This window comes from Chinchilla lanigera, unplaced genomic scaffold (assembly GCF_000276665.1).
Source record: "Chinchilla lanigera isolate Chin_1 unplaced genomic scaffold, ChiLan1.0 scaffold00023, whole genome shotgun sequence".
NCBI classification, from domain to species: domain Eukaryota; kingdom Metazoa; phylum Chordata; class Mammalia; order Rodentia; family Chinchillidae; genus Chinchilla; species Chinchilla lanigera.
Window position 1 is genome coordinate 19318600 of NW_004955424.1, and position 13169 is coordinate 19331768.

Sequence of the window (13169 nt, forward strand, 5' to 3'; positions counted from 1 at the left end):
AATAAAGAAGCAGAAAATTAACATGAGATGACTTAAAATGGAGATTTGAAATATATGAGTTTTAAACAAACAAAAAAAACCCCCAAATCAGGGAAAACCAGGACGGTGAATCTATTAAAAAACAGATTTCTGAAAAATCCACTGAAAGCAGTATTACAAGGGAAAACAAAGTGAGAGCAGAAACTTGAAATGTTCATTAAAACTTTCTGCTGCAACGAATTTTTTATAAAGTTTATTTTCGCATAACTTAATACTCAAATTTTTAAACTTCTAACTGCTTAGAATCTTTAGGGGAAGGAAACACAGAACTAAAAATCTGAATTTCTGAAGGCATGCATATGCTGAACTATTTAGGGAGAAGTATACTGGTACTTTGAAATATTGTACATTAAAAAAACCAAGATGGTTTCATGGGATGGATAGACAGAATGTGTTACATCAGTATTATATGTTAATGTCAAAATCTAGGTGAGGGGCTGGGGATTTAGCTCAGCGGCAAAGCGCCTGTCTGGCAAGCGCAAGGTTGTGAGTTCGGTTCCTGGTACGAGAGAAAAAAAAAAAAAAAATCTAGGCGATAAGTATATATTTTAAACACTGCTTAATAAAATGTTAAGGGAGAAATCTATATAACTTTTGGTCAGTAACGAATCTAATTTAATACTCTACCTTGTCACTTACTTTCCCCTATAATGAATATATCTTCTTTTGTGTTAGATAAGGTAATTAGTTGGTTTATAAAACTAGTATTATTTAAACCAGTCTACAATAAGTCTAATCTTATTTTGACAGAATAGTTTTTACGCCATGCAAGAAAACAGGCTTACAAATGTCTGACCCAAACTCAAAAAGTCCCATGTATCTACTTGTAGGTCCAACATACTATAACGGATTAACAGAAACGAATGCCTGACATTGAGTATTCTTAGTAAAATGGAATAAGTATCAATTTATTTGAAAAGTGCAAAATTTCTTTATTAGACATTCAATTACCCAATTTAAAAAATTCTGTAGCTAACACTTGTTATTTAAAAATACAAAATTCTCAGTAATTCTAAAATAATATTCCCTAGTGCCCAGCTAGGCATGGTGGTGCACACCTGTAATCCCAGCACTCGGGAGGCTGAGGCAGGAGGATCATTGTGAGTTCGAGACCAGCCTGGGCTACAAAGTGAGCTCAAGGCCAGCCTGAACTGCATAGTGAGACCCTGTCCCAAAAAGACAAAAAAGGGGCTGGGGATTTAGCTCAGTGGCATAGTGCCTGCCTGGCAAGCGCGAGGTCGTGAGTTTGATTCCCGGTACTGGGGGTAGCGGGGGAGATCAGGAGAATGGTTTTGAAAAAACATAATAGGTTGAAAAAGACACACACACCAAAAAAAAAAAAAAATTCCCTTCAATTTTCCAAAGTAAAAGCCATTCAGGATGTTATACAAATTGTTCTCATCCCTCAGAACCAAGTCACAAATGATCAGATCCAGCCTTAGGTCTTTACTATCTACTCCACTGCTGGACTTCAACCTATTGAAAGAATGAAAAATTATTAATTGAAAAAAATGAAGAAAAAAAAAATCCCCAAAACCAAAATAACTGTCTGAGACACTGTTTGTCAGGCATCTATATTTTACTAAAAGCAGGCAGCATAGGTTGTATTTGCCAAGAACCACTTTGAACCATGTCACCTCAAATTAGAAAATAAATACAAATTTAAAAACTACAATAACAAAAAAAATTTCTAAAAAAATAAAAACTACAATAACATCCCTAAAAAGCAATTTCTTAAAAAAAAAAACTGTTAAATTAAGACTGCACTGTTCTTTATAAATAAGAGCTTTTAAAAACCTCTTCAGGATTTTAAGACAAATGCATGATCATTCCTATAAGAAAAATATAAAAATTTCTATGTTTAGATATATTTTTATTCAAAATAAAACTTCACAAAGTATCATTACTAGTTAAAATAGATCAGATCTTTAGAAATGCCTCATGTTTGTGTCAAAACTGCTTATAAATGCTATTAAAGAAACTTAAAAATATCTACTATAGACACACTTAAGACTATCAGAAAAAAATGGAAGAGTCAAACGTCTGCAATAGGCTCTTATAGTTGGAAAGAAAAAGGCACCTCATAATGGTATTTATTTGAGGGGAGATTTCTATTGTTTATGGGAAACCCTTACAAATGATTTACCTTTTTCTTATTTATTCTCAGAAAATACTGTCCAATTTACTCATTGGTAAGGATGATACATAAACAAGTCATTCTTTTATTTCTCTTTTTCCATTTATAGTACATCTGTATATTAAAATTTACCTCATTTAGTAACTGTATATGGTTCCATAATGGACGCAAATATATACATAAGACATGAGAGGCAATGCTTTAATTTAGTACTGTCAATAAAGTGAATTTACCCAAACATAACAACTTCACCCCAATTTTTCTGGATCACACATATCTTACATAAGGCTACTTGGTTTCTATATTAGCACACCACATTCCATTTTAATTGTAACATTCATCTACAGCAAAAACAAGAAAACAATTCAAAACTATGTTAGTAATTAGTTCTTATTTGGTCCATTGTATGCAATCAGGAAGGTATAGGACTTAATTAGTTGCTACCAAATTGAAGCAATGAAAAAGGTTAAAAATTAAAGCACTTAAAGTAAAAATATGGAATTGCCCCCCTCCCCATTACTAAAGGGACACAAAACAACAACTACTGTCCCACCAAGCAAAAGTGGAAAACAAACAGCATGTGTGTAACCTCACTTACCATCTTTTTGTTATTCTACTTCAACAGGTCAAGAAAGGTGAAGAAAGAGAAGGTAGAAGTAAGAGTCAGAAAAGGCCTAAATAAATCCTCACTGAAATGTTTAAACATACAAGCAACAGAGACAAATTAGGTTGAGGTCAGATGTAGTACTACTATATTTTATGGAGTTAATAATTAGGGCCAAGTTAACATGGACAGTCATTAATCCTGTATGAAAAATAACTAAATAAATGATTTAAATTTCCGTATTTTTAGTCTACCATCACATTTTAGCTAACAAGACACACAAATACAAGTCAATTCTATAAGCACAGAAATTCCCAAAAGTCAAGTTTCTTTAATTCATTACTGAATTTAAGAACTGTAAGAAAAATAAGTAAAACATTAAACAGCAAGTCTAGCTGAGCAGGTAGAGAGTTACTTCAGGGTTGTTTGCCCAAACACTAGTATACAAGCTAAAATTGACAGGGGTCTTTCTTACTATTTTCTACAGGAAAAAGTAATTTAACTTGAAAGGTTTAAAAGACTGGGCACAGTGCAAAGAACTGAGCTAACAGAACACAGAATGACAAAATGTATTAGCAGTACTATTAGGGAATTCTTTGGCAAAAATAGCTTCTCAGAGGATCAATAGGTTTATAACAGTACCTGGCCTTAAAAAGCAAGAGAGCAGGCATGGGGAGATATATAATTATCTGTGCCCATGTTGGAGAACAAAAATGTCTCTGCATGATATACCTTTGTACCTCAAAAAAATTTTTTCCATGAAGAATATAAAAAAGTCAGACACTAAGTAAAAAATATTATTCCCAAACAGTAGTTTGCCCTTACCACTATTATTAGCTAAATTTTAAGCTGAAATTCATTTAAGATAGAATTCAATCAGAACGGAAGGTGTTCACAAAAAGAGTAAAAGGAATCCCGTAAGTGTTCCGAAAGAAAAGATTGTTCGCCTTGAAAAGCCTTATACTGAATGTACCATTTCTGCTTTTACCACTTAAAGAAGCCAGAACTGACTACTTCCAACCTTTAAAAAATTAACATTAAGAACCTGAGTTTCAGTTTCTATTTTTGTTTATTGTGCCACTCAATGCTCTAGTCCCAACAGCAGAGACCCGAGAGTAGATCTCTACCATCTATTACTACTTTCCTCGGCACTTCGGGGGAATGTCCCAAAGAAGTACAGTACAAATAATTCATAATCTAACAGCTCACTGAAGTCTTGTCAAAGACTCTCCAGATAGAACCAACAGTGCTAGTGTGTTCACAAAGAATTCACTCAGAGCCCCCTACATTCTACTGCATTGTGTATAATTTGATCTCAAGGCCATCTGAAAAATTTAAACTCAATTGATGACCACTGTCCTTTTGAGTGTTCTATTTCTTTCTTCTAAAGTAACTCCCAGTTGATTTCTAATCCAGTGGGACAAAAATCTATCATTCATAATGTAGAGTTTCCTCATGCTAAATACAGCAAGCAGGCAATGATAACTTTTCTTGCTCTCTCCTTTCTAAGATAAACAGTACAAGGCCAAATAAAGATTTGAACAGCTGGCTTCAGCACATTATGGAAAGCAGTTATTGTATTAGTGAAAAGAGGAACCAATGAGATTTACATTCTGTGTTTTCCTGACTAGCTACTAGCTACATAAAAATGTAGGTGGTCAGCCATGAAAACATGGGGTAAAACATCTCAGGTCCCAAAGCAACCCTAAGATATAATGACAAATATATCAAAGTGAGAGACATAAAATTACCACACTGATTTCTTCTGCACACTAAAATACATAATGGGACTTCAAGTACTAATTCAGTGTTTTATATCAATTCAATGCAAAAAAAATTATACTCCAGGTAGTAATAGCATTAAGAAATACATAAATAAAATAAGATGATACTAACTTTACCCTTGTTCAGGTGTTAATATAAATTAAAAAGGAGAAGTTCTACCCTCCCCTTTGGCTTTTCATGGCATCATATTTTAAAACTACTTAATTCAGAGAACATTTCACAAGTCTTAACAGTCATTTTAACAATAAATAAAATATTACCTTGATTTCAATGTTTCCCACTTTGGTGGTTGATCTGATAATAGGTCTGCCAACCAAAGCTGGGAAGATGTGTTCTGGGAAGTTAGAGCCTGCATATCCACACTTCACAAACTGGAAGGAAAGAGTAAAAGTGTGTTAGTGCCAAAGTACTTACTACATTTATTTAAAAACATGAAAAATACCACTTTCCAATGACACAACATTTTAAACTTACAGTACTTTCAAACCACCCCAAGTAACCATCGCTGTTTCAGACACAATCTCCTTTTATTTCTTTCAGAGCTCTAGCTTTGGAGTTCATGGTTTTTTCATCAGTTACCTGCTTCTTGGTGCCTATATACCACCAGCAAGGGGAAAGGCCCACAACAGCAGGGGACAGAGCTGGCAGTTCATGCTGGAGGTATGGGTCTAGAAAAGGTATGGGCGCACATGGTCATTCAAGCTGTGTCTGGGCTATGGACAGGTTCACTCAGTAAATGCGTAGTTGTTTTTTGTGAACTTGGCAGACAGCACATACCTGCAATCCCAAGACTCTGGGAGAATGAGGCAGGAAAATCGTAAGTTCGAGCCCAGCCCAAGCAACTTAGCAATTTACTGAGACCATATCTCAAAATAAAGAAATACAAAAGAGCTGGGGATATAGTTCAACACAAAGGCCCTGGGCTCCAGCCTCAGTACTGGGGGAGAAAATTAGAAGGAGTTCTGTTGTGAGCAGTTCATTTACATGAACTCATTTTCCAAAATGGGAAAACCGAAAGCCATCAAGACTAGCATCACATGAAAATAAATATTAGGTGTTTGGGGCTATTTACATTTTTATAGTTAGGTTTCATATTCAGATAGTGTATTTTTAAGAAAGGCACATTGCTAATTCTATTAATACTTCCATTTTATGTATGTAAAAAACAAAAACAAAAAACCCTGGCATTCTACAAAGTTTAGCAACTACAGTAAAACTTTTGTAAGAATCTAAGATTTAAAATTTCTTTATCAATAATGTTTTAAGCGCAAAAAGGAGCCAGGCGTGGTGGCGCACACCTGTAATCCCAGCACTGGGGAGACTGAGGAAGGATTGTTGCAAGTTCTAGACCAGCCTGGGCTACAAAGTGAGCTCAAGGCCAGCCTGAACTGCATAGCGAGACCCCGTCTCAAAAAAGAAAAAAAGCAAAAAGGACAAATATGATGACAATTATAAATTTCAGGGTGGGAGGAGGAAGCCATAGTAATAGAGGAAATGTAATTAAAGTCTCTACTTCGTTAACTTAGTGTTTACTGAAGCATCTCCAGTACCTAGAACGGTGTCTGGCACATGGAAGGTGCACACTCAACATTAAAAGTTTTGCGGCAGGGCTGGGGATTTAGCTCAGCAGCAAAAGGGCCTGCCTGGCATGCGCAAGGCCGTGAGTTCGGTTCCTGGTACCGGAGAAAAACAAACAAAAAAAAAAAAAAAAAAAAAAGTTTTGCGGCTGACATACAGAAAGGGTCTTGAGCACAGTGTGTGTGTGAGGGAGGGATGTGTGTCTCAGAACCAATCTCTTGCCAGGCACGGTGGCACACTCATGTAATCCCAGCATGTGGCAGGCTGATCCAGGAGGACTGCCACAAGTTCGAGGCCAGCCTAGGCTACATTTTAAGTTCAAGGCCAGTCTGATGAACTACATAGCAAGACCCTGTCTCAAAAAAAAAAAAAAAAGAAGTAAAACACATTTTTTTTAAAAAAGACCCCTCAGATATTAACTAATGACTATACATTTAACATCAGAAAAAGTACTGTTCTGTGACTCCAGGCACCATAGAAGAATCAGGATGAAAATCAGTACCTGAATGTGATACACAATACTAAGAAACAAAAGTGAACAGGAAAGATTAAAGTACCCTGGACAGGAACTACTATGTACAAGGTACTGTTTTGTTTGATGTGGTAAAATTTAGCAGCATCTAAACTTTAGTGACTTTTGACTAACCCTCCCCTCTAAAATACAAAAATCTTCCAATATCTCTACAGCAACCTTGTTGGAGATGATGCTGATGAACCACATTTAATTATAAATAGCCTAGAACATTCTGCTACCTAGAAGCTTTTGAAATGTTGAAATTATGATTTACACAACTCAAGCTTTTATGAAAAATCTGTCAGATTTCCCAATGCCACTCTAATTCCTGTGCTTTTAGTTTAATTTTAGAACCTAAGTAAAACACACTATTCTGGTACATTTTTTTGGGGGGGGGGTTTCCTCCGGTACCAGGAACCGAACTCACGACCTTGCGCTTGCCAGGCAGGCGCTTTGCCGCTGAGCTAAATCCCCAGCCCCTCTGGTACATTTTCTTCCATGCTCCAAAAGCTGACTTCTGAAGTTTATCAAACTAGGACCACCAAAGCTACGGCATTTTCCAGGTGTAGTTACCTATTTCTAAAAGTATAATACTGTAGGGAGCGGCTGAAGCTGGAAATTGATCATATGTTCGGGGACAAGGCAAGCCCAGTCCAAGAACAAAGAGCTCCCAAAGAAAGCCATATGAACAAGCTGCTTCATTGCAGAGAACACCAAACCCTGAGACAATCCGAGCAATGGGTTAGTATGCAAAATGGGTGTTACGAGACACCAACCTGCCAAAAGTATGAAGAAACACGCTACTGTGGTTGAGCAGTTCCTTTCCTCCCATCCTGAGAGAGGGTTCCACCTGACCTCAGCTTTCTGTCTCTTTATTTCTCCATCCTTGCCCCCTGCAACTCTGACAGCCGTGCAGGTGCAGCATGCTATGTAATTCTTACTGGTTGCTTTACAGTGCAGTTAGTGATACGGTGTATATGTAATAGACAACCTGCTTGTTCATATCTATCTCCTCATATGATTGTGGCTGATGGTAAAAATGAGAATATACTTCCCAACCAAACAAATACTAAACAGAATTCAGGTGCACTAGTTCATTTTGGGACTTGGGGAACAGTCACCGCAGAGGAAATAATCAAAATCCTGCTCACTTGATATGAACTGAAATGATGTGGAAGGGTAAAGTATTTTCTTCACTAGCCCAACCTTACCCAAATGTCCATGTAAATAAAATCTGTCACAATCACTAGCCTACTGTCACTAATAATTTATGCATATATCCCAACAGTATAGATAGCAAATGCCTTTTGAATACTTATTTCTTTCTTGTGTGCAGTACTGAACCCAGGGCCATGCACATGGTAGCCAAGTGCTCTACTACTGTGCTCCATCACCAGTCCTTTCCATTGTTTGGTTTGAGGCAGTCTTGCTAGGTTGCCCACGCTGGCCTCAAATTTGCAGTCTTCTTACCTCAGTCTCCTAAGTAGCCGAGATCACACGCACCGTATCTGGCTAAAATACTAACTTTGTATGTTTAACCTCAGAGTAGTGAGCGAATATAACACAGACAGGGTTAAAAGTTCATTCATTTATCAGACTGGAAACAGTTATTTTGGTACAAATGTTCTCAAAGGAAATCAGGAAATGGCAAAGAGAATCTACACATTGGTAAGGGCCATTTTCTGTGTACTAACTGTAAACATGATTCTGTTAAATAAGAAATCATAATAGAAGTTGAAGGAAGGAGGAACAATCTGGGATAGGCTGTAAGTCAAACCCAGCTGCATGGAGGGGCTGCTGAGGCTGAACTGTCTTCCCTCTCGTTGGGAGCCATTTGCACACAGTGGAAATGTAACATGGCAAGGGGTAAACAATCGCAACAGCATTCTCTGATTACTGTGTAACTGTGCAGATAGGTAGTTCATATTTTAAAATTCTTGAGTATATTTTAAGCAGCACACATTTGCTAATACCCCAGAAGACAAAAATTGAAATTTTTGCTACTACAGAAACACCTGTAAGGGGCCAGGGATATACCTCAGCAGTACAGCGCCTACCTGGCAAACACAAGGTCCTGAGTTTGATTCCCAGCACCAAAAAAAAAAAAAACCCACAAAACTTAAATCAAGAAAGACCTGTAAATCTAGTAGCTGCTTTACAAAAAAAAAAAAAATTACAGAACAACTTACAAAAGAAAAGAGAATTTGGTTTTCAAATTAATCAATCACTTACTAATAAATGATTTACTCTATCCCTCCCTAAATAGCTTACCAGAAACAGAGGCTTAGAATTCAGCGCTAGCATTCCTACAAGCTATTAGATATTCTACCAAAATAGCAGAAACTTCACTACTTCACATAATTTCAAACGTGAATGCATTAATGACGCATATTTCAATAATACAAATGGACAACCTAACCATTCCTTCCTGGCAAAAAAAAAAGTCTGTGTTAAAAAAAAAAAAAGCCTAGGGGCTGGGGATTTAGCTCCGCGGCACACCACCTGCCTGGCAAGCATGAGGTCGTGAGTTCAATTCCCAGTACTGGAACCATTCCCCACACCCCCCCCCAAAAATAAAATAAAATAAAATAAAATAAAATAAAATAAAATAAAAATAAAAACCTGAAACATGATGCAACAAAATATAAAGAAAATACTGTTTTCTAGACTGTTCACTTGGTATGATTTTAATCCTTACACTTCCTCCCCCATGCCAATCATTTTAAGATTTAGTAACTTGGTTCTCTCATCATGTGCAATAGGCTGTTTAAGAAATAGATGTTACCATATATAGTTTCCTCCTCATAGCACTGTGGTTTAAACCGCCTCTCTTCCTTCCCACTGAGTCATCAAGTAGTAGGAGCATAAGCAGTATGCTCCTCCAAGCAAAAATGAAGAAACATCTATATCTGCTGTAAAAGTACATTTTTTCTTAAAGGGGAGTGGTTATAAAGCTCTGTGTGAATTTATTTACTTTGTATTCTTCTGTTACTAATTTATTCTGATGGTATTGGTGTATTAAGTGCATAGTACCTTTTTTTATATTGGTTTTGTTTTTTTGAAATAGGGTCTCACTGTGTAGTTCAGACTGACCTGGAACTCACTATGTGGTCCAGGTTGACCTCCAACTCACCAAAATCCTCCTGCCTCAGCCTCTGAAGTGCTGGGATTATAGGCATGCACCACTACGTCTGGCTGACTGTTCTTATCTTGGGTCACCAAAATATTTACTTATTTCAAAGCAGTCTGCAGGGTGAAACCAAAGTTTGTGGTTTGTTTTTATTTTAAACACTCCTGAGTTCAAAATATAAATTAGCATAAGTCTGACAAAGCAGGGCAAAATGAACTACAAATGTGAAACATGAATGAAAATTAATTATTCTAGCACGCTTAGCTTCTCTGCATCACTAGATCTCATTAAGCATTATTCCAATAATATAGTCGGCACTCAAGAAGTCTTCATTTTCTTGATGACGAACTCACTGCTAATGAAATCACCAAAGTTTGGTAACAGGATAAATGATGCAAAGGACATGGGTCCAATTTGAAAAGGATCAAAACCTAGAGCTTTGAGGATCTCCAGATGTTTCCTTAGCTGGCCACTTTCAGTGGCCCTGTTTTAGCAAGTAGGTTTGAGAAGCCCATAAATTGCTGAAATCAGATAAATTTTATTCCTGTAGGCTGCCCTAAAGAGATACTGGTCTATCTGGGAAATAATGAGGAAATGAAGCAGGACCAACAACTGACGTGAGAACGAAAGAATGCACCTACTCTTACAGCATTCAATTTTGGTCTTGTCAAAGGGATTTTTTAAAAAATCAACTTTTCAGAGCTAGTGATAATAGTTCAGTGGTAAATTACCTGGCCTTGCATGCCTGAGGCCCTGGATTCAATCCACAGCATCGTAAAAAAAAATATATATATATATATATAAAATATTAATGAAAAAAAACTTCTCAAACGGCACAGAACTGTTTGTTGAGAAAGGATTTTGCTGTGTAGTTCTGGCTGTGCTTAAACTCACTATGTAGCCTAGACTTACTGCAAATTTACAGCAATCTTCCTGCCTCAACCTCCTGAGTGTTGGGATTACATGCCCACCCTCTTCAAACAGCTCATAATTTTAAAATCTAAAGCATTTAAGGGGCAAATGAAAACATTTTAATGTAATCCCAGAATTCCACTAACTGAATGTCATATTCCACTAATCTGAATGTCATATTTAATTGTAATCACTGTAATTCCACCTAAATAAAATCAAAATGACCATTTACATCTAGAATAACAAACAGAATATAGAATCTAAGTGGCTCCTAGTCCTCTAAATTTTCAGAAATATTACAGCATTCCTGATTGTTATTTAACACATCTTATCAGTTCTTCATTTGAAACTAACCATGTCTGGAGAAAATATGGATAAAATTTTTAAGCCAATATAAATGTAACACTAAGTAGTACCTTTTTTTTTTTTTTTTTGTACCTGGAATTGAACTCAGGACCCTGCGCTTGCCAGGCAGGTGCTTGTGCCGCTGAGCCATATCCCAGGCCCTAAATAGTACCTTACTGTCTGAATTAACTACACTTTTCCACTTATTTCATAGTAAGTGATCTCTTTTTTTTCTTTTTGTCTTTTTGAGACAGGGTCTCGCTATGCAGTTCAGGCTGGACTTGAGCTCACTTTGTAGCCCAGGCTGGTCTCGAACTTACAACGATGCTCCTGCCTCAGCCTCCCAAGTGCTGGGATTACAGGCATGCACCACCACGCCCGGCTTGTAAGTGATCTTTTGTCCTAAGGAACAGGATTCTAAAATAATGGATTACAAACAACACTAACAATACATAGAAGTCAGCTTTCTATGTTAGCAGCATTAATGAAGTGGTAATATAAAAATGTTTTTATAGTTAACATTTCTATTTCAAATGAGTATCAAAAACCTCATGTAGGCTGTGTGCACACTTATAATCCCAGCTACTTGGGAGGCTGAGGCAGAAGCATCAGATCCATAAATTAAAGGCCAGCCTGGGCAACTTAGTAAAATCCTGTCTCAGAATAAAAAATAAAGGGCTGGGCACCCTTTGTGTGCAATAGAGCACCTCTGGGTTCGATCTCCAGTACCCTCCTCTAACAAAACAAAACAAAAACTTATAGCAGCTAGCAGCACAGTGCACCTCGCATATATGTATAAACACACTACAGAATGCTTCACCTAGAACCCTTCAGGCAGAATCCGTTAAAATATAACCTAGTACCTGACATAATGAGGAGTCAAAATAATCTAAATTCTATTTTTAAAGTTTCAAAATTTAGAAGTTAATATGAGACTGTAATGGAATCAAGCTAATATATTTTAAAAGCACCTTTAACTGGCCGAGTGTGGGGGTATCTGTCTGTATTCCCAGCACTCACAAGGCTGAGGAGAGAGGATCGCTGTGAGTTCGAGGTCAGCCTGGGCTACCCAGTGAGTTCAAGGCCAGCCTGGACTACATGACCTGGCCCTATCTCAAAGACAGATTCTTTTTAAAAATGGGATAAACTTCAGTCATTTGTAAGTAAATGGATGCATCTTGAGACCATAATTTTTAAGTGACATAAATAAGGTACACAAGTTTAAACATTGCAGTTTCTCTAGTGTGAGAAGTGCTAAGGGTAAACAAGGAGCAAAATGGAGGATACATATTGGGAAGTAGGAAGAACAAATTCAGGTGGGGAGGGCAACAAGACTGGGGTGTGGGAAGGGAAAGAAGGGAAGGGGGTTAAAAATCAAAATGGAAGAGGAAATAGAAGCAAAGCTGTAAATGGGAAGAGGAGGAAGGGCTGAAGAGAGGGCAGGGGAATGAGAAAAAAAAGAAGATATATTATGGGACCAGCGTGGTGGTGCAGGCCTGTAATCCCAGCACTCAGGAGGCTGAGGCAGGAGGATCGCTGCAAGTTCGAGGCCAGCCTGGGCTATAAAGTGACCTCAAGCCCAGGCTGAACTGCATAGCAAGACCCTGTCTCAAAAAGACAAAAACAAACAAAAAGATATACTATGTATAGGTACAAATTCCCTATGATGAATGTGAGTACTATGTATGGCAAATATGTACTGATAAAAATTTTTTTCAAATAAAAATAAAAAGCGAGATCATTTTTCAACTTTTAAAAAGCAAATCCGAGTCGTATTGTTATAGAAGCGAATCTACTGTCTTTTAAAAAGTATTTTGGGGCCGGGGATGTAGCTTAGGGGCACAAGCACCTGCCTGGCAAGCGCAAGGTCCTGAGTTCGATTTCCGGTACCCCTAAAAATAAATAAATAAAATAAAATAAAATGTATTTTGGATGATATCCTGTTGTATTATAACACTCTCCTTACTTTGTCCACTTTTAACTTAGCTCAGGTGAAGCTAGTGTACATAACTACTGCTTGTAAAAATCTGCAAAAATTCAATCGAGGGCAGTATTCCGGCAGTAAATACGGCTCTTCTATCTCCTCTTCCAAACAATCCAGTTTCCAAAGTGTTATAAAGTTCAA

At 37.2% G+C, this 13169-nt stretch overlaps 1 protein-coding gene across 2 annotated transcripts in view; it reads right to left on the reverse strand.

Moving 5' to 3' along the window:
* Positions 1 to 13169, reverse strand: part of Actr2 (ARP2 actin-related protein 2 homolog (yeast)) — a 39222-nt gene that overhangs the window by 24651 nt on the left and 1402 nt on the right. Inside the window, exons 2-3 of one of the 2 annotated variants that reach the window (XM_005385690.2) lie at positions 4826 to 4936; positions 2775 to 2789 (exon numbers count right to left, since the gene is read on the reverse strand). In XM_005385690.2, the coding sequence (XP_005385747.1) occupies positions 2775 to 2789; positions 4826 to 4936 (126 nt within the window). The remainder of the gene's footprint in view (positions 1 to 2774; positions 2790 to 4825; positions 4937 to 13169) is intronic. The other variant, XM_005385691.2, reaches the window with a different exon arrangement.